Here is a 27,272-nt window from a genome sequence, read left to right as displayed (position 1 = left end):
CTGAACAATAAGCACTAATCTCAAAATAATCATTAACAGATCATGCATCATTTTATATGATGTATAATGACAATTCACAAAGCGAATATAACAAATGGTTATATTACAAAATCAATAAGTGCTACATGCAGCAAACAGCCTAGAAGAACTTTTATGCACATAGTGGTTCAGTGGTTAGAGTGCCCGCCTCATGAATGGGAGGACGTGGGTTCAATCCACAACCGAGTCATTCCAAAGACTTTAAAAATGGGAACTTTTGCCTTCTTGCATGAGAATGGAGAAGGGTAATAATAATGTATTATGTTTATGTTTTGCAGGGCCCGATGGAAGAACAGCTTACAACTGATAGTGGCTACCCTTGGTAGATAAGAGGTATTATTATCATACATGATTATCATTGTATGTCTACAAAACTACAATTGTGATTGTGGCTTTTTCTATATCATTCTTTTCAAACAAAAGTTTACATCATGGGTCAAAGGTATGTGTATGGCTAATATGTTGTAAAATACTTCATTTTATTTATCATCAGTCTTTCTCTAAAACACCTTTAGATCCTTTTCTACAAGTTTTTTTGCTAAATTTGTTTTTCATTGAAATAAACGTATAGGTCGTATGACTGGTGTATTGTATTTCCTCATTTGAAACATGCACTATAAACACCTATCTTGTCTTCATGCACAGGGAGTAATTTACACAGTTCATGTAATCAAGAACTATACATGTATGCTTTCCAATAAAGGGGTCAAATATATGTGTCTAGTCCCCATAATCCAACATGGATTTTATGACACTCTGAAAGGTCTATAAGGAACTGAACAAAAATCACCTCGGGAATAATACATAGACCCCAAATTTTGTTCATTTTACTACAAAATAAATGCACTGTGACATTCAATGCAACTATTGTCAGATTGTATTCTAGTCTTCTACACCCATATCTATACATAAAAGATGAAATTTAATGCAACCATTTAAACAAAATGAGTCAAACTTATATACCAGCAAATATATCTTGTTTTCTGTGTTGTTGTTTTATCTTCATCTTCTATTTGCTGCTGAAGCCAGCAAAGTACCAAGACATGCCCCTTGAAATATCATACTAGCATTGCACTGTAACACCAGCAAAACGCAAAAACTCATTCCATTTTTTAGGCAGAAGATCCAGAAGGATATCCGATGTTTACTTGTAGCTTCACATACATTGCTAACTAGATATTTTACCATAAGTCTTGCCCTGAAGCTGATCATATAACTTGTACCTGGATCTGCTCTTTCTTCTTCAATGCCAACAGTTTAATTTTTGCAGGCTTACCTGGACAGTATATTGAGGCTTTCAAAGATTAAATAGTATTATAAATGTTATAACAATCCAAATTGAATGAACTATGCAAATGTTTATGTTCATATTAAATCATACATGAAATATGTATCCAATGCATTGTTTAATCTAAAGTTTTCTTGTAATAAAGAAAACACACAAAATAGAGACAGAAATGGACAGTTGATAACAACAATACATTGTGAACTTGAACAAAGAAAACAGCTGTAATCATACACCATAGAACATATATAGTAGCTCATACAATTGGAAAGAACAGATGATGAACCTGCTGAAAATCTTGTAATAAACATGCTTCCTCTTTTAATTTCAAATCATATCCTGATGGTTTCAGCCTCCTAATCACATGCACACTGTAAACAAAGCTCCTCAAAATGAAAACATACATGGAATAGAATTCTAGTCCACTTAATTATAAAGCATCACTGAAAATTCTTTTGTCATAGCTACAGTATCTATAGAAGGTGCATAAGAGACTCACAATTGGTGTCCATCCACATCAAATGTTAATGTCTTCCCCGTGGTAAGCAAATATCACAAAAGCACAGCGGCAAGATGCAGCCATAGAATATCTCTGGACTTGAAAAGCCTGATGATGGAGAGAGCTTAGGGGTCATGTGTAGCAGTAGACAGACGGAAATGTTAATGAAGTGATAGAGAGAACAGGCAATTTCTGTGTGGCTGGATATGCACTCTCGTTTATAGCAGCAAACCATAAGGGGATATTCCATTTCATCAAGAGGTTACACTTTGATGAGCTATTCATGAGGGACTTCACCCTGCAGTGAAATTTGCTTGGCATTTGTGAAAATTTAAATGAGCCCGTCTTTAGCTTCATAAATTTTCCTCAATCAAGGTTGGGCTCAATTACTTCCTTCAATTACAAATAAAATTACAAATGATTTGTTAAGATACCCATCCTGTTCATGATTACCAATAGTGAATGTCCATAAAATATCCAAATACCAAAAACGTTTCAGCATTTTTAGACCTCATGGGCTTACTAAATTGAGTTTAAAGATCTATTACTCAGTCAAAATCCATGAATATTTCATCAAATTTCACAGCATAATTCAGGAGTGTATTCATATCAGCACCTTTAATTCTTCAAAATGGTGCAAAAAGATCACAAAAATCTATCTAAAAAAATTGACAATTCTGTAACAAATTTGCGGAGTAAAAAAATGCTGCAATTTTTTAAAAACCCATGTCATTTTCACTAGGCCTTACCCAACAATGTCCAATACCCGACATTTTGCCACATCAGCAAAACATAGGTGTCTGTAATATTTTTGATGAATGGCCGATGCGTAACCGATGGTATCATGCTGTGGCTGGTTGTGAACAAGTTTTTCCTAGTTTTCTCCCTGTTTTTCTTCAATACATAAAAGAATTTGTGGACTTTTTTCATGAATAATGATAGCATGGCTATAGTATTGGTACTTGTTCAATATCCTGTAAACCTCTAGTAACATTGTGCAGAAGTTGCGATTGTCTACAAACTTTTCTGAAGACGCACGCTAAAACTTGAAATCGACTGAGTGAAGTAAGCCGACTATCACATGTGTGTCAATTTACAGATGAATGAGATGATTGCAGATTGGATAAAAACATGATTACAATTTTTTTCCAGTTGATGAAAGATACAGATAAAAAGTAATATTTATTTACTGACCCGAAGATATTTCATTATATTTTGATAGTTCTTACCTACGCAATTTGTATTTCCCCCTACAATTGTTTCATTTGTACGATTTCCAAATTGCACTAATGTACACGCCATTTTTGGGCCTCAAGCCTTCACACACTGACCAAAACATGTCATGGCACCTTCCATATACCATACCTGTACGGTACCTCAAACTCGCCGTACACATTTTTTCCGTCTTAATAACCAGCCTCACAAAGTAACAATGATAACAAACAAATTGAAACAACTTACTAAGAGAAAACAATGTTACAGTATGGCTTTTGTACTTTTGTTGACGTTTTTAAACTTTTACCACGAATTTGGGCTGTTTGGCGTGAGTGGGAGGTTATCTACTATATATGATATGCATTGATAGTGTAGCTGACAAATGTTTGCATTACCATATCTGTAATTTTAGTTCTGTACATCGGATCGTATCGGTATTTGCAGATACAGGGAGGAAAAAAATTGGCAGATCGGATCAGCAATGAAATTCCATATTGGCCAAGGCCTAATTTTCACCAAAATTTGCAAAGCTTTAGAGGATGGTATAGCCTATAGGCCTACTTAAGAGATGTAAACATAAATAAAACATCTGATATGCCAGGAGAATGCAGATCAAAGGAAAATCAACTGACAACCTGGCTAATTAATCACCTATTCGTCCATTGTGACATTGCGAAGTGCAGAGTAAAATATGCGCAGATTATGATGCACACAATCTTAACAGTGGAACGTCCTTAAATGTGACTCTAAGTAAAACATGTATTTCACAAAACACCACCCTGGACAATTTGCTGCAGGAAAGAAGTTTATTATTCAAGTAGATCCAGTAATAAAGACAATAAAAGTAGGCAAAATTGTTATTGTGCCCAGTTGCTATTAAATCTGCCAGACCAACTGTATAATGATGAGCTGGGTAATAAATACATTGTACATATTATTTGCATTTTAATACAGATTTATTATTACCCTGGACACTGGATTCAATCAGTCATTCCGGCACACTACATATATGCACATTCTTTGCTCCCTAGGGAGTATTCTAGCCAGCCAATGAGGCACATACAATGCTGGACAAGCTACATGTACAACTATTTTCACATCCTACTGGGTAGCGGGTACCCATTTAACACCTGGGTGGAGAGTGGCAAAGTGTGAACTTATGAGAGAAATTTTAGAATGAAATCGTTGGTTGCTAGCAATGGAGTGCTGCAGCCGTTTAATATTGTGGAATGTGTTAGTTGCACAATACAGACGTTGAATACCGATTTACCCCAAAATCAGAAATTTTAGTTAAAATATAGGAAAGCAGAATTGAAGCTCAAAAATTAGAAAAATTCTGCCAATATCCATACAAAGCTTTCATTAGTAAAGTACTGTAGTTGCAATACACTGGGTGACCACAAGACTCTTTAGGTGGTGCTGCATCAGCCCATGTTTGCTCAATCTCAAGATTTTAGCCCGATCTGCCCTCTTCGCGATTAATCTCAAGATTCAAGATACCCATCTCCACCAGCTCGAGCAAGGCATCGATGCATTATGGTGCGACACCATAAACCCAAGTGCGTCCGCACCTGTAAATTAGCGAGATAATGCGAAAATAGCGTGCTATTTTGCAAAGAATCCTAAGTTGACTTGGGCTTGCAATCTCGAGATTAATCCAGTGAACTATCCCAATGATTGCATCTCCATTACAAATAATCTTAAGATTGTTCAGATCGGGATAATTTGCCAGATCAGAAATAGCGTACAAATTTGAAAACTTGAGCTGGTACAGATGGCCTTTTGACAAATAGTTTATTGGTTTATAGGTTGTGACTCTACTATACACAGGACAAACATTATAGAAAGTTTAGAAGAAGTCACGACGGGAGATTTAGAAAGAGATACAATTATTATTTGAGAGATGTTGTTGAGACTAGCCAGAGAACTGAAATCCCCAAACCCTTTTGCAAATTCATTAAGGCCAAACCACTAGAAGTAGCTTGTATTCCACCACTCTGGGAAGCTTTGGGAAGGATAGTCTCAGAGGCTAGAAGAAACAACAGAATTCAGGAAATATTTTTGTTCAGTCTTCATCGCTGGAGCCCCCTCCATTCTGGATTAAGCAATGTCCCAGACAAAAATGACATTAAAATAACTGTTGAAGAAGTTTGGAAACTATACCCAAGAAAGGCTGCCGGACCACACGAATTACAGGATTCCTCCAAGTACAAATTCTGGTCAAATTAGATCAAATTCATCCTTCCATATTAAAGCTATTTAATTTGATAGACAAAATTGTAAGTGAGAATGTCTAGTTAAGTTAATACATGAGATACAATTTAAACAATAAACATTAAATGAACAACATTAAATTGAATAATCATTTAACAATTAATATAACAAGTGGAATGCCTCTGGCCGTCTCACCTGCACCACGCGGTTCAATATAGCAGCAGTGCTGACTTTGAATACTACTCTAACTCGCACAAGATGTTCAGTGATACATGGTTACTCTTATGTCCACTTTTTATGAACTAGACCAATAAACTTACAGAGATATGATGGTTATTCAACAAAAAACCCCAACATGGCCAAAGTTCATTGACCTTACATGACCTGTGACCTTGATCATGTGACCTGAAACTCACACAGGATGTTCAGTGATACTTGATTACTCTTATGTACAAGTTTCATGAATCAGATCCATAAACTTTCAAAGTTATGATGGTAATTCAACAGATACACCCAGTTCGGCCAAAGTTCATTGACCTTTGACCTTGGTCATGTGACCTGAAATGCGCACAGGATGTTCAGAGATACTTGATTACTATAATATCCAAGTTTAATGAACTAGACCAATAAACTTTCAAAGTTATGATGGTAATTCGACAGATACCCACAATTCGGCCAAAGTTCATTGACCCTAAATGACCTTTGACCTTAATCATGAGACCTGAAACTTGCACAAAATGTTCAGTGATGCTTGATTACTATTATGTCCAAGTTTCATGAATCAGATCCATAAACTTTCAAAGTTATGATGGGAATTCAACAGATATCGGCAATTCGGCCAAAGTTCATTGACCCTAAATGACCTTTGACCTTGGTCATGTGACGTGAAACTCGTGCAGGATGTTCAGTGATACTTGATTAACCTTATGTCCAAGTTTCATGAACTAGGTCCATATATTTTCTAAGTTATGATGACATTTCAAAAACTTAACCTCAGGTTAAGATTTCAATGTTGATCCCTCCAACATGGTCTAAGTTCATTGACCCTAAATGACCTTTGACCTTGGTCATGTGACATGAAACTCTAATAGGATGTTCAGTAATACTTGATTAACCTTATAGCCAAGTTTTATTAACTAGGTCCATATACTTTCTAAGTTATGACGTCATTTCAAAAACTTAACCTCAGGTTAAGATTTGATGTTGACGCCGCCGCCGCCACCACCGCCGCCGCCGTCGGAAAAGCGGCGCCTATAGTCTCACTCTGCTTCGCAGGTGAGACAATAAAAACAATTAAGAAAAATAAAAGGCAATTAAATAAACAATGTTTAAAAATTAAATGAATTGTAAACAAGCAGGACAAACTGCAGTGCAAAACCAGGCACTGAATAATGAAAACAAAAAATGGCTTTGGTGAAAACAAAAATGGCTCTCAAAGTTTTTTCGAAATGGCTTCCTAAAAAGTAATTTCAACAGTTGCGCTCTGCGCTTCACTATACCCCTCGCTTCATTCGAGAAGCAGCTGCCAGAGCCTCGACAAGAGGTTACTACAAAGTCTACAAAGCTCGGTAAGATACTCTGGCCTGCTAGGTCTATTTACAGTAAAATCTAATGTTAGTTATTTTACACTATTTACAAGTTATGATAACAATTGATTTTTTTCATGAAGTTATAGGCCTATATATTACAGAATGGACTGATTAAAATCAAATTCTACTTTTGTGCCGTCCTTCACTGTAAAAAAATGTTTTAGGCTTATGCGATGATGGAGGCACAGTGCCCGTGAAATGTTTTCAAAACTCTGTGCATGCACACTTGTGCTGTGCTATATACGCTGCAGCTAGCTGTAGATACCATACATGTTTTATATTTTAAAAAATTCCCCTAGTTTTGTTATTTTGTCAGAATATACGCGATCAAATTATCGAAATTCGATCTAACAGAAACAAATTAAATTTCACTACTGTCGTTGCTGCTGCTCATGAATTGATTCAGATTCAGAAATTTAATTGGTTTTGACAAATTCTTTTTTCTTATATTTTACTTGCTTGTAAGTGTGGTCTAAGGATTATTTTCGGTCTCATTTTGAAGTCAATTTGTTGAGCGAGTGAAGAAACTCTGCCTGGACATGGTCAAGGACTTGATTTTAATTGATTTGGTGGTGTGGTGTGAGATAGTAGCGGCTCGGCAAGTTTGTCCGACTCACCATCACCGACATATTCCCGTAATTCACCTTTATCCACATCGCATTGTTGTTCACTAGAGCTAGAATCTTCATCATAAATCTCTTCTCCTTCAAAATCATCTATTTCCAAATCCAAATATAGATAAACTTTTGAGTTTTCTTCCATTTTGTGATCAGGATCAGCCAGGTTCTTCTTCGATCACTCAATCGCCGTCAGCTACATGTACAGCTGAGCATGCGGACGCACCAGCAAATTGGCTGGCAGTTTCGTACGCTCAGCTGTAGCTGCGTTGACGGCGATTGAAGAAGAATCTGGCTGTTCCTGATATGTTTGCCATAAAAATTTGCTATTTTCCAGCAGATTTTTCAGAAAGGTGGTTAGTTAATGTATTTGATATAAATTTATCTTTATTATTTTAATATTCCCCTATCAGCACCATATTTCCAAAGCACGCGGCGAATTAGTACAGATTGAGGAAGCTGGGTCCCTGAAAATACACTAAAAATGAAGAAATCTGTGATTTTTCAAAGTTTGCAAACTTCATTTTCTCGCTTATTTATGATTGTATCTTCAAAATTACCAATAAAAAACCAAAACAGAATTTTGTTCTTTATCGCAGCTACATTGCAATTGTTTTAGGAAGTTGTGAGAGCAATCCCAGAGCACATGAGAGCAAATTGCTAGCCAATCATGTGTATTTTGTCACTTTTCAGCAGCCATAAAAATAGTAAATATCAAGAAAATGTGTCAGTACGAGCCTGCATGTGTAATCTGGTCCGACAATTCGGCGGACGGGTTTTGTCCAGATTTTTTTACTTCTTTTAGATTCTAAATGACATTATATTATCTTGGACGAAGGTCCACTATTTTCGTTAGACTCTAATCTTTCTATTGATACTATATAAATTTTATAATATTTCGAAAATATACGTTACCGATGAGTTATTCCCCGGGTTATTCCTTATTTTTTTACTTTCTGCCGGAGAGGAAAATATGGCAGCCGTCAACGAGTTGTGCTTTTATCAAGGCTTTCCGATTAAATTTTCGATATCTTGGCCAATCAATGCGAGCGACAAGTTCCGAACGCACGCACATCAATATGTCCAAGCGCAAAGCAGCGGCACAAATCGCGATAGGTAGCGACTGGTAAATACGTCTGTAATGATGACATCATCCAAGATGGTAACTTACGTTGACCAACGAAAGGATCGAAGATGACGATGTTTCGATCATCATTTCAAAGGAATTAGCGGTAACTGCGGTCTAAGGTACGATATTTCTGAATTTTAAACATTTTTTCGTAAATATGGATGTGATTTCTTTTTCATAATATGACATTCTATGTACAAAAAACGATTGGAAAATCAAGTTTCCGCTGTTAGATCTAATTCTGCTAAAATACGTTGCCTGTACGTACGGGCCTCCAAGCTTTTCAGTCTATGTATTGGTGAGTCAGCCAACGCAGTTCAGCGGAACAACCAAAATATAGAGACTGAAGCTTTTGGTCTAGATAATGCCAAATTTAGGCCGTAATTTAGAGTGATTGGCTAGTAGACAAAACCAACACCCCTTTAGAATCGCCTTTTTAGGCCTATGAATAGGCGTGTTACCCAGCCCAGGTACCGTAGAATTTTTTTTTAATAGGCCCCCCCTAATTAATTTTTTATGAGGATGACACTGACAGCCAAACACAGAGCTACCAAGTCTCACGCATTGTGCGTGAGACTCACGCATTCAGGGTCCGTCTCACGCATGGCACCTATTTTTCTCACGCATCGGGACCCGACAGAAAAAAAAGAGAAAAAGTAGCATTATTCGCCAGATTATACGACTGGCCGACCGCCTTCGCGTCTAGTCCGGCACGCGAGACGAATCGAGAGTGCAGTCAGCGCACAGCTAGTACGTGATCATAGAGTTAAATATAACTCTATGTACGTGATACGATGAATCGCGTGCGTGCATCGCATGGTTTTGAAGCCCATTTGTAAGAGTGTAAGTACTGGCCGCGCGCGCACAGAGACGTCGAGTCATGAAAATCTCACGCATAACCACTCCTAGTACCAATGAGGTCCAAACATTACATGTATGGACCTCATAGGCGACATCAGTGGAATTGCGGGGTTAGAAATCTTTGAGTACAGGATATTTCGATATTATTTCACAAGTACGCGCTCTATTTCTTAATTTTATTTTGAATTATAATTAAGGATCGTAAATACATTGTTAGCAACAACAATAAATGAAAGATATTAAGGGAAACTTACATTTTGACGACTTTTTCCTGATTTTCTTGGCAGTTGCTCTTCACTTCTGACTCACGATCGAAGCTGATATGCAGATCACGTGATACGCTTTCTCGTCAGGTGATCGGTTGGTTATTCTTTTTGCCAGACGTTGATAATGATATATTTCATAACGCTAGCATTCATCGCAAATTCAGGTGAAATCTAGTTAAACAGCGCAAGCTTTAAATTTTTCAAAAAATAAAGTTTAATTTATTGCATAAGTTTCGCCGCGGACATGAAGGATCATTTGAACCCATATTGGCGTAATGCATAACTACGGGGGGGGGGGGGGGGGGGGGGGGGTTGGCGGGGTGTCCCTAACACTTCAATGCATTATAGCCAGCAATTATGATTTTTTTTTCTCTCCTTTTTTAACCAAAATACCCCCCCCAAAAAAAAAAGGGAACCAGTGTTAAAGAGAAAGAGAATTATGATAGAGGAATACAAAATACTTTATTTTTTCAGCTTTTACTGTTTTATTCGACTTATAATCAAATATCAAATGGGGCTTCCACAGTTTCTTTAAGCCCGGGGGCCACTTACATTGACGAGTGGATACCATGCGCGACCAAAAAAAACATGTAAAAAGTCTTTTTCATGATAGGGCACGTTACGTACGTAACGTGATAAGGGTGTCAAAAACACAAAAATAATGAAAAAAAGGTATCTATTTCGCTAGGAAAATTACGTGTTTAGGGTCGAATTTGAGGGGATGATAAAACAAAATTAAAATGTTTTATAAAGGATATATGTCCTTGTTTTCCCAAACTCTTCGTGTTTAGAGTCCGATATGCGCAAGGTGTAGAAGGTGGGGTCGTATACCAAATAAGTTAAAGCCGAAGACCGAAGGACCCGTAACAATAAACATTCCTGTACTTGTTTAGGGGTTTATTTCAGGGAATATTTGAAGAGTATCGTTTTGTTTCCAATTCTTGTCAAGGGTACGGTACACGTCAATACTTGTTAAGGGGTGCATTTTCAGAATCGGGAAATTACGTGTTTAGGGTGCTTTTTGAGACCCCATGATCGCGCATGGTATCCACTCGTAAATGGAAGTGGCACCCGGGTTTTAAAGTCAATTCATAAAAATATTCCTCCTCGGGATTTGAGCTTTCTTTCATGAAATATCAATCTTTTTCATGATTACCAAAAATACTTAAAATGTCAAAAAATTTTATCTTTGTATCTTTGTAAAGCTTTAGCTCATGCGTTGCGCCTGCAATATTTTAATGTTGAGATACAAATAACTTTATGCTTTTAATGAATTCCTAAAAACACTAAATTCTCAGATCATTTGTCGAAATCGAATGATTGGAAATGAATTATTAAAGAAGTTTCATGAATAATGTTTAAAATGCGTCTCTCTATATCAGTTTTGAATATTTTTAAAAAATGTAAGCTCTTGATTTTTGTTCGCAATATTTTGATTAGTAAGAAGTTCTTGTATATGCGAGTATGATAGATAAATAAATAGAGAGAGAGAGAGGGGGGGTCCCTCAGCTACTTGTCCTCGCTTATTCCATATTTTTTTATTATGCTCGTGTTGTGAGGTTTTCAAAGTCTTCTTTTTCTCACCCTTTTTATTTTCTCGGAGCTTCCCTCTATTTCTTTGCTACGATGTATAGCCCTTCTTACTTGTTTCAATTCTTTTATGTTCTCATTTCACTGAAAACATAATTATTAAACTGACGTAGAAGACTTTACAACGAAATTTTGATATTGTTTTTCTTGTTTGTTTGGCTTTCTTTTTTCTTCTCCTCATTTCTTGTTTTTCTTCTTAGTTTCCCTTTCATTTTCTCTTATTTCATTTCATGAGGCATCCGCCAACTTATATACAACAACAAACATATTTAGAGGCCGATATCCAGTGAGGGGGCGTGGTGGTGTGCCCCTCTAAAAAAGGAGGAAAATAGGAAGGAAAAAAGAAGGGAAGGGGAAAAAATAAGAAAAAAAGAAAGACGATGATGGCAATGATGATGATGATGAAAATTATGTTGGTGAAGATGATAGTGGTGGTGATGGTGGCAGTGATGATGATGATGATAATGATGGTGGTAGTGGTGATGAAGATGAGAATGAAGTTGGTGACGATGATATGATGATGATGACTCGATGTAATTTTGTTATTTTGTCTTTAAAAAAAATAATAGTGCAAAGGCGAAATCATTTAAAGTTTATTATGAAAATAGCAGAAAAAAATAATTTGAAAAATTGTACGTATGCGTATCTAGTGGAAAATCCATCCCCCACCAAAAAAGAAAAAAAAGTGAGATTTTGTTTTGTTATTTGTGACGGCATAGTCCTATGCAAGCAGCTATGGGATATAATTATGGTAAATAAAAAGTAAATGAAATGTCAAGAAATACATGATGACTTTTATTGTACATTCAGTATATCAGTAGATAACTTCATACTCGTTCCAAAAAAGAAAAAAGTGGGTATATTATGGACCATTAAAAATGGGCAGTTGCTCTATATATTATATTACATAGAATATATAGAGCAACTGCTCGTGTGTAGCGGTAAGTTATTCACCTGATCTACATAATTCATGTAGACAGCTTTTTGATAAAGAACAGTTTTAGAGCGTTAGAGCGCGATTTATACCTACAACCGCTAAATCCTGTCACTGTCGGTATGAAGCAGTGATTCCATCAGCTTACGGTAATAATTTTTGCAACACGGGCGCCAGTCCGAGAAACAGACAGGCATTTGCCCAAACGGACAACATCTCAACCTCTGCTCATTTCTTTTTGCACGGGCACATAAAATCTCGACGTAACCCATCACATTTCTCCCTATTTTCTCCTCCCTTTTATTTTTTAATTTTTCTTTCGTTCACTTTTTTTCTGTCCTCTTTTCCCTTCTATTTTTGTTCTCGTCTCACCGCTTTTCCTCATCCCCCAGCCCCCGACGCCCGTGCAGATTCGCAAACAATATCAAGAGTATGTCTACTTGCAAGGGCGGAAATCTCTCCCCAAAGGTAGGGGGACCAGGGGCTGGAAAATTTGACAAGCAAAAAACAAACAAACAAAAAAAGAAGGTTTATCACCCCCTAAAGAAGGTCATCTTGACCAAAAGAAATTTGACAAGCAAACAAGCAAAAAAAAAGGGGGCATCCCAAAAGTAAGATCGTCTCTTCCAAAATTTCTTTTTTTTTTATTTCGATTTTGAATGAAATGACCCGTAGGGGGACATTTCATAATGTGCCCCCTACTAGAATAGGGTGAGGGGGACATGTCCCCCGGCCTTGGGACTTGCGCCCATGTGGGTGGGGGTGCATGTTGCGCCTCACTATCAGGATCATATCACAGCGAGTATACACTCTTTCATATGGAAGAGTGTTTACTCGCTGTGATTTCGATCTCACACATACAAAAAAAATTGAACAGCTACGCCTTGAACACAGGCCAAAATGCCAAACGATATCTCCGCGGCATTAACAACTCTCGTAAGGGGCGCTCCATTTATAAATAAAGTTGCATGAATAGCTGTCTACGGCGACAAAAATTAACGCAGAATTGTAGCCAGAAGCGTGGGAAATTGGCAGAAAATTCAAGAAAAGAACCGGTGAGCATGCCGGTGAGTACCGGTACTAAGTACTAAGGTATTCAGTAACATTTATTGAATTATAAGAATATTCATTTTTTAGTTAAACAAAGCTTAGTTCTAAGCTAGGGCGGCCCAAATGTGCGTGAGTGGAGTCCCAGTTTCTTAACACGGGTAAGTATTGTGGTGTCGCCTAGAGTGCGCATAACATTTTTTTGAACTTGGCTGTTGGCACTCATTCAATGAACAAGGTTATGATATAACCTTGTTCTCAGTTATATGTCCATGTGTGGCAAAATAAGGGTGGCAATGTTTGGCTTATTTTCTCTTTTTCTTTGGGACAAATGCTTGATTTTTTTAAACTCACAGTTTCCATTACACCTATTTGTCATACAACTTGGCTCTGAAGTAAATTTAATTCTTTAAATTATTTTTTTCTTATTAAAAATAGATATAAAAAAATGAAAATTTTCTTGCCATATAAACTTTCCATCAATAGAGGGCGTACACAAAAATGTGCCTAAAATTCATGTTTTTGAGCGCTCTGGTGGATACAAACATTATTCCTAAGTTATTAATGAGAAATAAGTTGCAACTGCATGGAATTTAGTAATTTTGGTCACAAAAGTGATATTTTAATGATTTTTTAAAGTGTGTGCTCTGTACAACATTGGCATACCATAGTCCTGCCTGTAGATTCACCACAGGCAGGATTATAGGATAGTAGTAGCAGTGAACAAGTGGCTGTTGGCATCTCTGCAAACAAGTACGGTACAAATATTTTTGATCCGAGTAAAACTTATAATATGAAACTTAAACTTTAACATTAAATATAACATACACAACAAACTGACAAGTGACATGACTAATTCAAAATCAAAATCATGAAAATAGATATTCTAACATGGTACATCCACACTGCAGACAATGCAGTGCAGGTAGTACTAGTACCGGTACACAAATTTATACAGATGGGACTGAGGAAAACCTCTAAATTCATCAAAAAGACGTTAAATGTCAAATTACACCAGTTTACCTTTATAGAAGGTGAGACATAATTTGTACAAATCGTCGAGTGCAAACCCACTCTTCCTCACGATATCAGGAATATTTTCATGATTTAAAGACTGCGAATCGTTGTCAATTGGCGGCGTTTGGCCATCGGGAGAAGGGCGAGTGTCAGACATGTTGGTCACCGCCACGTAGTATACCGTATACGTCAACCCTATCCCCCCGGTCGCGCGCGCCCCCCGGTCCCCCCCACCCTCTTTCCGTGTCCCTACCAGTGGCGTAGCTACGGGGGGGGGGCACGTGCCCCCCTGAGATTTGGTGTGCCCCCCAGGTGCCCCCCCCCCAGAAAAATTTGGCAGAGCAAAAAAAAAAGAAAAAGGGAGAAATAAGAAAAGAAAAAGGAAAAGAAGAAGACAGAAGAAAAAAAGAAGAAGAGGAAAATAAGAGGAGGAAGACTTGCAATTAAAAAAACAAATCTCATATGTTACTATATAAAATTTTTGCTTACGCTTCGCGCCAGAATTTCCTGTTCGATGAGATTCATATCTTGTTCAATAGGCTGATATGAACAAGTTTTGAAGTCAATATACAAAACATATTTTAGCTCGGACATCGAGCTTTCATTAATTTTTTTCATTTACAAATTTAAGTGGTCTGTTAAATGTCCGTTTTATGGTCTGCATATCAGCATTTTAAGCTCACCCTGCGTGGTTATATTGTTTAATTTGCCAAGTTCATATTGTCTACGTGTATTCCATAATGTTCCATTAAACAAATGTATTCAGAATGCCCAGATTGATTTTAGATCTAAATCTAAAACATGCGCGATAGCCTGCATGTTCTTTATTTAAAATGTACCTAAATTATCCAGTTTCACATCTACTCATGATTCACGATCGCATTATTAATGATAATTTTCGGTCTAAAATCTCAATTTTCTTCCTCTCGCGCTTCGCGCTCGCATCAATTGTTTAGTTACATACCTATCCCATTTATTAATACAAAAATTAGAATGACCAATTTCTAGGTCGGAATGTCAAAAAAAATTGCTCGCGCTTCGCGCTCGCATTATTGAAATATATTGGCGTTCGCAGTAACCATCTAGTTATATACGAATCATGTTCAGGATCACACATAACATTGCCCAGAAAATTAAATTTTCAGGAAAAAATACATGAAAGTAAAAAAAAAAATCGCTCGCACTTCGCGCTCGCACTTTTCATAAGGCTTATGAGATTATTTCATGTTTATGTTGTTTTATAAGAATAAAAGTAAGAAGTGACTGATCGGGGAAAATATAGGAATATAAATTCGGGCCCCTTCCCCTATTGGCGAAAGTCGGATCCGCCCTTTGTGACACATACACACACCGGAAAAATGGCCGGTGCCCCCCCCCCTGAAAAAGCAAGGACCCCCCAGTGCCCCCCGGGAAAAAAATCCTAGCTACGCCACTGGTCCCTACTGCACTTTATCTAAAAAAAAAAAAACAAAAGTATTGAATTTTAAAGTTTACAGTTAGGCATATATAGATCTAAAGTATGTGCACATCATCATCATAAATATTCATAAAATGAGTTGATGATGCACTGGCGGATCCAAGACCCCTATTTTTTTTGCTTGTTAATTTTGCGGCGTGGACGAAATCCCCTTATAATTTGGGGTTAAAACAATTTTTCTTTTTCATTTTTTTGCGTGTCAAATTTTTCCTCTGGAAAATGTGCCCCCCCTTTCAAAAAATCCTGGATCCGCTCCTGATGATGCATGTCCCCACTTTCCTTTTTTCTTTTTTTTCTAATTCATTTCCCGGGATCATATTAGCATACATATGCGTGTATTATTATGTCAAACTTATGAGTTGCAGCAATCAATATCTGATGCATTAAATCAGTTATCAATCCAATATTTTTAATGCTTGGAGGAAAAAAAATTGAATAAACCATGGACCCTACATTAATAATAAATATAATTTCAAGTCCGCTCTAGAAAAATGTTGATTAGAATAAATAGATCAAACAAGCAGAATGCTGAAAATTTCATCAAAATCGGATGTAAAATAAGAAAGTTATGACATTTGAAAATTTCGCTTATTTTTCACAAAACAGTGATGTTCACAACTCAGTGACATGCAGATGAGTCGGTCGATGATGTCCATCACTCACTACTTCTTTTGTTTTGTATTGTTTGAATTAAACAATATTTCATTAAATTTTATTACAGATTTGATAATAAACACCAACTTGCCTAAAACATTTAATATTTAACAGTGTTAATGCCACATTTTCAGGGAGGAATTAATCGTTGTTTCACTTGACACTGAGGAGAAAAATTCGAATATATCATACTTCATAATTATAATAAAGTGAGTGGGTGACGTCATCAGTCTCCTTATTTGCATACCGACCAAGATGTGCATAACTATTTTGTGAAATTAAGTAAAATTTTAAAATGTCATAACTCTCTTATTTTACATCCGATTTTGATGGAGTTTTCAGTGATAATTGTTTGTTGGATTTTTTCTCTTTTTATTCAAATGAACTTTTTGTTAGGGTATACTTGTCCTTTAAAGAAAAAAGTCAAATACACCCCCCTTTTTTTTACAATTCGCGGGCCGGACTTGTCCCACGAAAAAGTACCCCTTCACCAAACATTTTGGGAACACGTATTCGGTCCCTCCGACCCCGTAGGGGGAGGGGGCGGGTTAACTGACTCCCGAATCATAAACTAAATTGATGGCGAGAACTTTGTAGGTGCAGATGTAACAGATCTGTGCAACAGATCCCCTAAACTCCATCAACTGCAGTATTTATTTTATTTCCAATTTCACATATATCATGTGTTTATGAAGATGGTTGTCAAACAGTCAAAATGATGTAGGCAAATGGGCCAATGAATTATTGGAGGTACAAGTGACTACAAAAAGAAAGCACGGACTAAAGTACCCAATTTAACGTACGTGACGTTTCCCTAAAGTTGTTTTTTAGAGAGATGGAGAGGGGGGGGGGGGGCTGATGAACAAATATCTCATGTCGCGTTTTATTATTTTGTCCTTCACTAATTGTCCTTTATCTATGTAATAATCCTTATCCGTTAACATCACATTTCCCGGCACTTTCGATCCCCTCCCAATATTTATTTGTTCCTTTTTCTCTTTTTAGCCACGTGGGGGTGTTCGAACCCCTTCGAACGGGGATGAAAAGTTACTTATATCTCAAAAACGGAGTAAAGAAAAACTATCGATTAAAAAAGAAAGGAAAAAAAAGAAATAAAATAAATCACAAGAATTCTGCTAATTTATTTGGAATGGCATGCAGATGATGCAGAAACGTGTACTTGACTGCCGTGGAATGGTGGTACTGGGAACACTGGCGTAAATCCCGGGGGATGGGGGGATATAACCCCCCACTTTTCGAAGAGTGGGGGATGGCCTGTACAAACACCCCCCACTTTTTACGAAAGAAATGAAAAAAATCACAAGAGATAATTGATTTATTGGTGAAAATTCTTCCTAAAATACCGCTTAACAAATAAAACAATATTATTGAATCATAAAATGCATATAAAGAGTCAGTTCACTATTTCCGAACGAAATATTTGTGTCCTTATTATAACATTGAAGAGAGACCCCTGTTTCTACCAATTAATCAATGTTAGGGTCTTTGGGAAGGGATTAAGATGGAATATCATAAAAATTGAATGTAATCTCTAATAAAACCATTACACCATCATGGGGTAAAAAAGATAATAATATTGAAGGCGTATTTGCCATATGGACATACAGTGGCGTAAATACGGGTTGACATGGGGGCACATACCCCCTCCCCATCGGCTGACCAAATAAAAAACGGGGAAAAGGAGAAAAGAGGGAGAAAGGAAACGTAGTGGGAAAGAAGAAAATATTATTCATTATCATGTTATTTTATATTATGATTATGTTATGTTACATTACATAAGAAACATTTTTATCATCACTTTATGAAACATAATTTGCCCGGGCCTACGTCTTCATTGTTCCTGGTGCTCGCATTGTCTGTTTAACGAGATAATCCTGTTGTACTAAAACATCCCGTTTCAAGTCAATATAAACAAAATATATTTCCTAGCACTTGAGTTATCATTGTTTTATGTAGTGACATGTGCTTCTTTCACATGACTCAAATGGTGATTGTCCCATGTTCAGGTCTTCTTTTATATATGAAACATGTCCTGTCCATGATTACGTTCGCATTAGTGGATTGGTGAGATATGTCTGCTCTTCATGAATTCCTAAAATCGGTCCTTAAAATGTCCCTTCTTCTGATCTGAATATCAAAAATTTTCAGCTCGCGCTTTGCGCTCGCATCATTTGGTTAATGAAATACGTATGGTCCTAGTTAATTCCTACAAAGAAACCTTAAAATGCCCCACTTCAGGTCTGAATTATCTTAATTTTCAGCTCGCGCTTCGCGCTCGCAATATTTAAATATTGAGATGCGTATGATAATCATGATTGCAATGACTATAAAAAGTGTTTCATGTGTTCAGATGTAATTCTAATAAAATCAGCAAGCACTTGGCTCTCGCATTAGATGACTATGGTGAGATATGCATACTCTTAATGGATTCCTAAAATACATTCCTTAAATCTCGCTGTTTGGGGTCAAAATATACGAAAGCAAGACAGGTACCGATTATGATTACACGAATTTGATTATAATGTCCCTTTTAAGGTGTGAATATGAAAAAAGTTCAGCTCGCGCTTCGCGCTCGCATTATTTGATCAGTGAGATACATATCCGTTTAATGACATTGTCCTTAAAATGTCTCTATTAGGTCAGTATAACTGGCAACTGAGCGCGCTTCGCGTGCTAACTCAGTGATTAAAAAATTATGCTGGTGCCCCCACAATGCCGTGACCCACGGTACGCCACTCTGGACATATCAATGACAATTCCTTGCATATCTAATAACATGACTGCAAAAAAGAAATGCAAAAAAAATTCAGTCATCCCCCCACCCATCAACATGGATTTACGCCAGTGACTGGGAATGATTGCTCACACAAGTAGTGAAAACAAAGAAATCAGGAAAATAGAAGGTGGAGAGAAAGAGGGGGGGGGGGGTATTAAAAAGAGAGAAATTGATTGTATAACTTTATTACGTCTCGCCCGTTTTCAGATTATCCCGGTGGCATCCTTGCCTTCGTTCAAGTTTGTGCCCTTGCATTAAAATAATGTAATGTTTAGAAAATCTAGTATAATTTTACAAGCTGGATTTAATTTTCAAACATGGAAAGGGAATGGAAACATTGGAAACATAACAAAAATTCGTTATTAAGAGGGCGACAGAATGATCGGGTGTATCTTATTGTCTGAGGATTAGAGGGAATATTATTACATTATATGATGGCTGAATAAATTGATCATCGACTGCCAGACTCTGGCATTTTGTGGTATGTAGATCGAAAACAGACTTGCTTTTGGTTTGAAATGAATTCATTATATCTTTCTTCAGCTAACAGCTTAATTTTATACACCGAGAAAGCACTATTATTTTATATACACAAGAATGATCATAATAATATGCAAGCATGGAGGTGTGGTTCTTCTTGCCAATTATTATTATATATTGAAAACCTATGCATTGTTTTAAAAATTTTCACTTACTGCACCTAGGTAACTTCAGTTAATATTTAATACCAAAAATGTTCTTAAAAAGTGATTAAAATGTGCTCAGTACTTGCCCCGTGGAAATAAAAAAAAATCTTGAAATTTACAGCCAAGGACAACACTAAACAAGCTGTTCTTTTTTTCCTGTACATTTTTTTATAAAGACAAACTTTAAAACAAACAATTGCATAGACAACTTTACAAAAATTACAATATAGCATGGTTCAATTAAGTATAAAATCTACAGTAAATTACATAACCTGTGAGACACATTATACATATAATGTTAGTATGGAAATTAAGTGACAAATAATACCAACAAAATTTCTGAAAAGAAAGGGAGTACTCCAGATGAAATTCATAGTTTTTTGTAATCCTCCTGGGAGGTACTATATAAAGACACAATTATTATATGTGACATATATTTAAAACATTCCATATTCAGCCCACTCATTTGCAATAATGCTGTACTCAAAATATTCCAACACTAATTTTTCTAAATTTTCATCCCACTTGAAAGAGATTGTCCCTCTTTGCTTGTTTAATTTGACTCTCTTTATTAAAAACTTGATTTCCAGATCTAACACAGGTGAGCTGAAAGTATAAGCACTAAAACTTTTGAGAAATAATTTGCATAGCAATTAATCAAAACTTTTTATATTTCATTAAATGCAAATAATTGCAGCCCACTTATAAAAGGCACTAGAATCATAAATTCCTCATACATTTACAGACAGATGTTAAACTTTTGTTACCTTACAAACAGAGCACATTAATAAAAACATGTATGACACCTTGTTCAATCACAGTTGTTAAGACTTGTGTAATACTGAATTAGTGAAACTGTGTGGATATTTTAGAAAATAAACCTTTGATGCAATGCTGCTTTGTTGTGTTCATTAAAATTTAATCTATGGCAAGCAACAGTTTCCAAGTCACAAAAAACCCATGTTTCAATGAGTGGGAGCACTAGTCTTTTGATTCATACCTTTCAGAAACAGAAGAGTTCAATAATGATAACTAATAAGGATTGTCCCATTAATTATTAGAAAACTGGAATTAGTTCAATAATCTTTTTGTTCTTAGAAAATTAATTGTGGTATTGACCATTAATGGTGTAAAGACTAAAGAGTGGCATAAAAATGTGCTTTCATTCTTAAAATATTGCATTGTGGGTAAGGAATCTTGGACAGGTTGAATAACTCATGACTGGAGCCAATGCTATACAATATCAGTGGTCATGATATATTCCCTTTACACACATCACCAAAAACTACCTTATGTCATGATTCACAAATCAAGCTCAAGATAGCACAATTCAGATGAACATAGGAAGATCAACAAGCAGGGTTGGGCTCAATTACTCTTTTCAATTACAATTACGTAATTGAAGAAATATTCAATTACAATTACTTTTCAATTAAATTACAATTACCAATTAGTTTTGTCAATAACAACTACAATTTCAATTACTTTCTATAAAAGCCATAAATGAAATCAATTTGTATTCTGGATCTGCATACATGTACAGTACTAGAACCACCTATTTCAACTTAATAATATATGTAAATTACAGAGAAACAACAGGAAGATGAAGGTTTATGTTTAACAAAATAAATAAAGAGCACAGATTCTGCCTATTACATTCTTTGATGATGGAGCAGTTGACATGAAAAAGGTCATGATATTAAATCATAAAATGAAATAAGTTTATTGTAAAGTAATTGAATGTAATCAAAAGTAATTGACGGTAACTGAAGTCAATTACATATTTTTCATTTTCAATTACAATTACTTTCCCTTTCAAAATTTCAAGTAAAATTACAATTACTTGAAAAATGTAATTAATTACACAATTGATCAATTACCATGTAATTGAGCCCAATCCTGTCAACAAATGATTATTTTTTTACTATGTGAGTCTGTGAAAATATATTAACATCAAGAAGTAATTTTTCAAATAGATCGACTTTTATCCGACAGGTTTTTTTTTTTAGCCCAAAATGATACATTTATAAACTATCTTGGATAAGGCAGAATGAGCAACACATGATAAATTCCCAATTCTTTCAAAAATGAAGTCAGTGTGGTTTCAGTTTCATAAATGATCTGAGTTCAAATTTGAAAAAAAAAAAAAAAAACAAATGAAAGAGTACTAATCAATAAAAATATTGATACATGTATAAGTAATACTGATGAAAAGAGGAAATTCCTAAAAATAGAGTAGAATTTTTCAGACTTCTTCATCCACTCACATTTTCACAATAATTATTTAAAATAATTAGATGATGAAGGTACATGTAATTGTCTTTATTTGGGGCAAAAACCTTGTACATTTGTTTATATTTGTTCAATCATCATGCACTGTCACTGTCACACTTAATCAAAGACTGATTTCCATTCAAACCAGACAAACACTTCTTGTTACCTACTTTATATTAAAACGAGTCTTGCCTCACATGGACTAAAGATTAGTGTAAAAATAAGCATCAAATATATTGGTGGCTTTCATTTCACACTCGTATTCAAAATTGTTTTCATTTTAAAATATCTTTTATCAATTTGTGCGGTAATAGTCATCCTAATCCTTGAATAAATTTACACACGTTACATAGAGCTGGCCACGGTTCATTTTAAAATTATAGTTCACTGTCAACCTGTTATCTCTTAACTTGGGCACTTTTGAGAGTTTTAAGCTCCTTTTCAATCTCGATTCTACGAAGTTCTTTCTGGTACTTTGAGAGTGTGAGACTGTCTGCCTTCATCCCAGAAATGCTCTTGCGTTCCAGGTACATGCCTTTCAGTTCTCTGTGAGGTAATGATATACTCCGATTCCAGTATGGGTCCTCTACCCCTAGCATGTCTCTAATATTCCTTGCGATGAACTACAGAAGGGGTATTAGAATAAGAGAGTGACAAAGATAGAGAAAGTGAGAGAGAGGATGAGATGAGGGGGATTTGAATCATTAATGATATTTAAAGATGAGCTTCCCAGAAAATATTGAAATAATTATTTAAAAAAAAGAATAATTTACAATGGAAGAATCTTTAAAAAACATTAACTTTTATTAGTGAAATGATTTTATAAATAGCATACAACTGGTGATATTTTTTTAAACTGATATAAAATTGTGAAAAGATCAGATTATTTACAAAATCAAAAAACTTATGCATTCTGTAATCATATAATCCTATTGGCAATTTCATTATTAAATTGTTGGTTGTACAATGTATGGTAAATAACTTTCCTCAGATCACCTTCATTACTTGCAACATCAGTGTATACTGAATAGATTTGATCTCTGAAACTTACCTTTATATGATCAAAGTCAGTAATGCCAAGCCTTGGTAAAGTTGAGGCATCAACGATAATAAGCTTTCTACCAGTGATCAGATTAGTTGTGAAGCAGGCCTGTGGCAATGAGGTGAACATAATCATAAAGATTCATGTCAGAAACCTTACTCATATTTGTGTCCATTGCATACATGTAGGTACACTGACAGGAAGGCCTAAATCATAATCCATCCATATTCCAAAAGTCTCCTAAGACCATGTTTCATGATATTCTAGGTAGATTCTACGTAGTCATAGTAGAATCTCCTTGTACCTATTTTATTGTGTTAATCCATAATAATTCATTTACAGTACTTGTTTAGTTAGTTTTAATTGGTATGTAATTGATTACTTGATAATAGTCAAGACTTCTTTTTATGTTTTCATGATTTCACACACAAGTCACACAAATCATTAATTCACACAAGTTTTTCTTTAAATGGTTGATTGAACTAAAAAACACAAAATCAAACCAAGTGAATATTCAATATCATTCCAAGTTTTTTATTGTTGAAATTCACTATTTGTCAGGTCTTATTTCAAGATGAAGAATAAAAGACCTAGTATTGTTGTAGCAGTCACCCCCTATGGCTACACATTCTCCACCAAGATAAGGGACCTGGGGTGTTTCACAAAGATTTAAGTATGACTTAAAGTTGCACTTAAATACCGAGTTGCATATGCAGTGGTGGGCCGTGACCCGGAGGAGACAAAGCATTAGAGGGGCACTGTATTGTTTGTGAACAATGCTGTGTCCGCCACTGTGCGTATGGTATAAAAGGCTTGACCACACTGGTCACATTGTGTCATGAGGACAAGCATGATGGGGTGTCCAAACTTCGCGGACATTTGAAAAATATTCATGATTATCCTAAGATTCATATAAAAATATTTACATTTTAATCAAAATCCAATTCAAATAATAGAATTGACAGCAAGACTGTAAACTATAAAATTATTGACGAGATGTGATGTACACTGTAGGTCAAGGGGTTTTCAGGGACTCAGTTTTATAATTGAGGGGAGCAATAAATAGCTCTCCTAGATCTTTTAAGGAGAGCGGTAGAGGAGCACTGCAAAAAACTCTTCTTCAACATACAAGGGGAGCTTTTTGTCCAATTAAAAACACGGAGGAAATGTATGTATACCCAGTTGTTGTGTGTCCGAACAGGTTGTGTGTCTGGACGATCAATTTTAGAAAGTCATTTGGAAAAAATTACAGGCAAAGTTTAATCAATTTTTAGTACAAAAGTATAGAGAACAAAATATAAGATGATTACTTCCATTGAATTCACATTTTTAGTGTAATCCAAAGACAAAAAAGAAGGCTTCAAAAATATAGTGTCCGGACACCCGAACCCCCCATCCTACAATAAAGTTAAAATCAACAACCAAATCAACAACTCACAAGGCCTCTGTGCTTTTCTTCTCAAGTTCTCTTTCATTCAATTATGATATTTAATCAAGGCAATGTTTTGTTTATTTATGAAATGATTTACTCTGTATTATTGTATGCATTTTTAATTTGTTTGCATTGTACATATGTTTTTGTTTAACCTATTTGAATTTGAATGAATAAAGAATTGAAAATTGAATTGAAAAATGAAGTATTTGTAATTGTTTTACAATGTATTGTAATTAGATTGTGTGTTATAAAACCTGTTTGAGTTAAGTTTTGACTTTGGCTAAAAGTTTATAAGTCACTGACAATCTTTTTTTCAGGGGCTCCATTTTATTTTTTTGGTCAAATTTCGGGGGCTACTTTTTGAGAATTAAAAAAATGAGAAAAATATTATGAAGACAGGGGAGACTTGCCCAAAGTTTGGCAAATGTTTACACCACCACATTATTTTGCATTGTTGATCGCTAACATTACAGTTTGAACTAAAAATTGATGAAACGTTGCTTCTTCTTCTTCTTCCTGGAAAGTACAGACTGCCGTTGGCATATTATCGTACTTGTGCTTGTCAAGTGCCCAGATGAATAGTGCAAGTAAAAATCTCTACAAAACTATGTGCGGCTAAAAACAGAAGAGGTCTTAACGAAGCCTCCTTTGCTGCACCTCCTGCTTGAAAGACGCAAGGGAGTTGCTGTGAACTATCTTTGCTGGGAGTGAGTTCCATATTCTGATAGCATCAGGAAAGAATGTCTTTTGATATACTTGTGTTCTGGCATATGGAATATGCTTGTAATTTTTCCAAATGAATTTCTAAAATTGATCGTCCGGACACACAAATGGGTATACAAAATGTTAGGAAATATTATAAAGAACAAAATAGAAGATGATTACAACTATTGAATTCATATTTTTAGTGTAATCCAAAGACAAAAAAGAAGGCTTCAAAAATATATAGATTAAAATGTCCGGACATCCCCTTCAATTCCAACTAAAAATTTATGAAACTTCACTTGTAAATTTTCCAAATGACTTTCTAAAATTGATCGTCCGGGCACACAACAACTGGGTATAAATGATTTTTACTCTCTACTCTAACGTTAATAGGAGCCTCCTACTTTAGACCTGGCTACTATACCCAGTTGTTGTGTATCCGGACGGGTTGTGTGTCCGGACGATCAATTTTAGAATGTCATTTGGAAAAATTTACAAGCGAAGTTTCATCAATTTTTAGTATGATGGGGTGTCCAAACTTCGCGCACTTTTCAAAAATATTCATCAGGCTTAATTTTGTCCACAAATTATTCATAATTTATACAAAACCAATTCAAGAAATAGTAACCACATTGACGGCAAGATCGTAAACTATAAAATCATGGACGAAAATGTAAAGTAGGTCACGGGGTTTCGCCGGTATCGCGATCTCAAAATTCTATTCCGATCGGAGAATGCGGGCTGTGCTGGAAAACCGTTCAGAAAAAGTGTGACCTAACTTCGCGCACCAAAGCTTTTGTGGAGATTTAAACAAAGACTCAAGCTCAAAAAGTGAAATATTTATATCAGATTGATGGCAAAATGCTATGGAATCGGTTAGTACCACATTTAACTCACATTTTTTATGATTTCTGCTTGCAAAATGGTGATATCGTGATGCTTGTTGCTTTCTTCAAAACGGGCGCTAACGGTGACAAATTTGCCGATCTTTTGCCAATATTTTCATGAATACTGGACTAATCCTAAAGAAACTTTCAGCGAAGGGTAATTTTAGGTCGCTTTTCACATTGATGATGTCAGATTTTAAGGATATTGGCTAGTTTTGGAAATAATGACCGTCCGCGAAGTTTGGACACGCGCGAAGTTTGGACTCATTTTCATACAAAATGTTAGGAAATATTATAAAGAATAGAATAGATAATCATTACAAGTAATGAATTCCTATTTTTAATGTAATCCACAGACAAAAAAGAAGGCTTCGAAAAATAAAGTGTCCGGACACCCGACCCCCCATCCTACTAGCTACTTCAACTTCGGTCTTCGTCTCAAACGGTCACTACCCTTCACCGCTGCCTAAACTCTCCCGTACCATCGCACGAGCGCCACGCACAGCCCAGTGACACCTCGGACTCAGTTCCCAACCAAAATAAGTTAGGATCATTCATTACACCTTGTATTTAAAACAATCAAACATTAATTCGACTTACTTTATATTGTGGGAACCCAAGTTCAGCAATCCAATCTGCTACTTGGTCACATGTCCAGTACAAACAAATCGGATCGCCAGGCCCCGCCATAGTGTTCGGTGTACCTGCGCTGTCTGTTGCTATGCAATACGATCAGTTTCTTTCAGCTGATCATCAGCCATAGAAATATTTTCCGGAAGTGGATGGAGATATCGCGAGAGCGGGCCGGTGGGGGGGGGGGGGGGGGGCACAGATAGGAATTCCGCCCACCGAATGTGAAATTTAAACGGGACTTTCTAAACACCTTTTTGATTCAAGAACAGGATGAAATAATTTTTTTGAAATTCGATCCGACCTAAAAAAAAAACCCAGAGCCAGCTCTCCACCGGATAGGGGATGGGGTGTTTTAAGGGGAGGGGGGGGGGGGGGGGGTC

At 36.0% G+C, this 27,272-nt stretch overlaps 2 protein-coding genes across 3 annotated transcripts in view; both read right to left on the bottom strand.

Moving 5' to 3' along the window:
- LOC121419262 (Golgi resident protein GCP60-like) overlaps positions 1-14,490 on the bottom strand; it is a 37,572-nt gene extending 23,082 nt beyond the window's left edge. The window contains exon 1 of one of the 2 annotated variants that reach the window (XM_041613646.1): positions 14,309-14,490. In XM_041613646.1, coding sequence (XP_041469580.1) covers positions 14,309-14,459 — 151 coding nt within the window. In that variant the 5' untranslated portion in view covers positions 14,460-14,490. Of the gene's footprint in view, positions 1-1,823; positions 2,015-14,308 lie in introns of those variants that run through there. The other variant, XM_041613647.1, reaches the window with a different exon arrangement.
- Positions 14,491-21,351: 6,861 nt separating this feature from the next.
- On the bottom strand, positions 21,352-27,001 carry LOC121419261 (sterile alpha motif domain-containing protein 15-like). The gene is made up of 3 exons (XM_041613645.1): positions 26,860-27,001; positions 23,242-23,340; positions 21,352-22,813 (listed from the first exon to the last, which is right to left on the bottom strand). Exons 1-3 carry the CDS (start codon positions 26,947-26,949, stop codon positions 22,589-22,591), a joined length of 414 nt encoding a protein of 137 aa, XP_041469579.1. The 5' UTR covers positions 26,950-27,001; the 3' UTR covers positions 21,352-22,588.
- Between the last annotated feature and the right edge of the window lie 271 nt (positions 27,002-27,272).

This window comes from Lytechinus variegatus, chromosome 7, assembly GCF_018143015.1.
Source record: "Lytechinus variegatus isolate NC3 chromosome 7, Lvar_3.0, whole genome shotgun sequence".
NCBI lineage: Eukaryota > Metazoa > Echinodermata > Echinoidea > Temnopleuroida > Toxopneustidae > Lytechinus > Lytechinus variegatus.
Note: the sequence above shows the minus strand (reverse complement) of the source record. Positions and strands in the feature narration are given on the sequence as shown.

Coding starts and splice junctions, on each gene's coding strand:
- LOC121419261 (XM_041613645.1), bottom strand. CDS start 26,949: ATGGCGGGGCCTGGCGATCCGATTTGTTTGTACTGGACATGTGACCAA. Junction 23,341..26,859: donor TTGGGTTCCCACAATATAAA/GTAAGTCGAATT, acceptor TCATTGCCACAG/GCCTGCTTCACAACTAATCT. Junction 22,814..23,241: donor CTGACTTTGATCATATAAAG/GTAAGTTTCAGA, acceptor CCCCTTCTGTAG/TTCATCGCAAGGAATATTAG.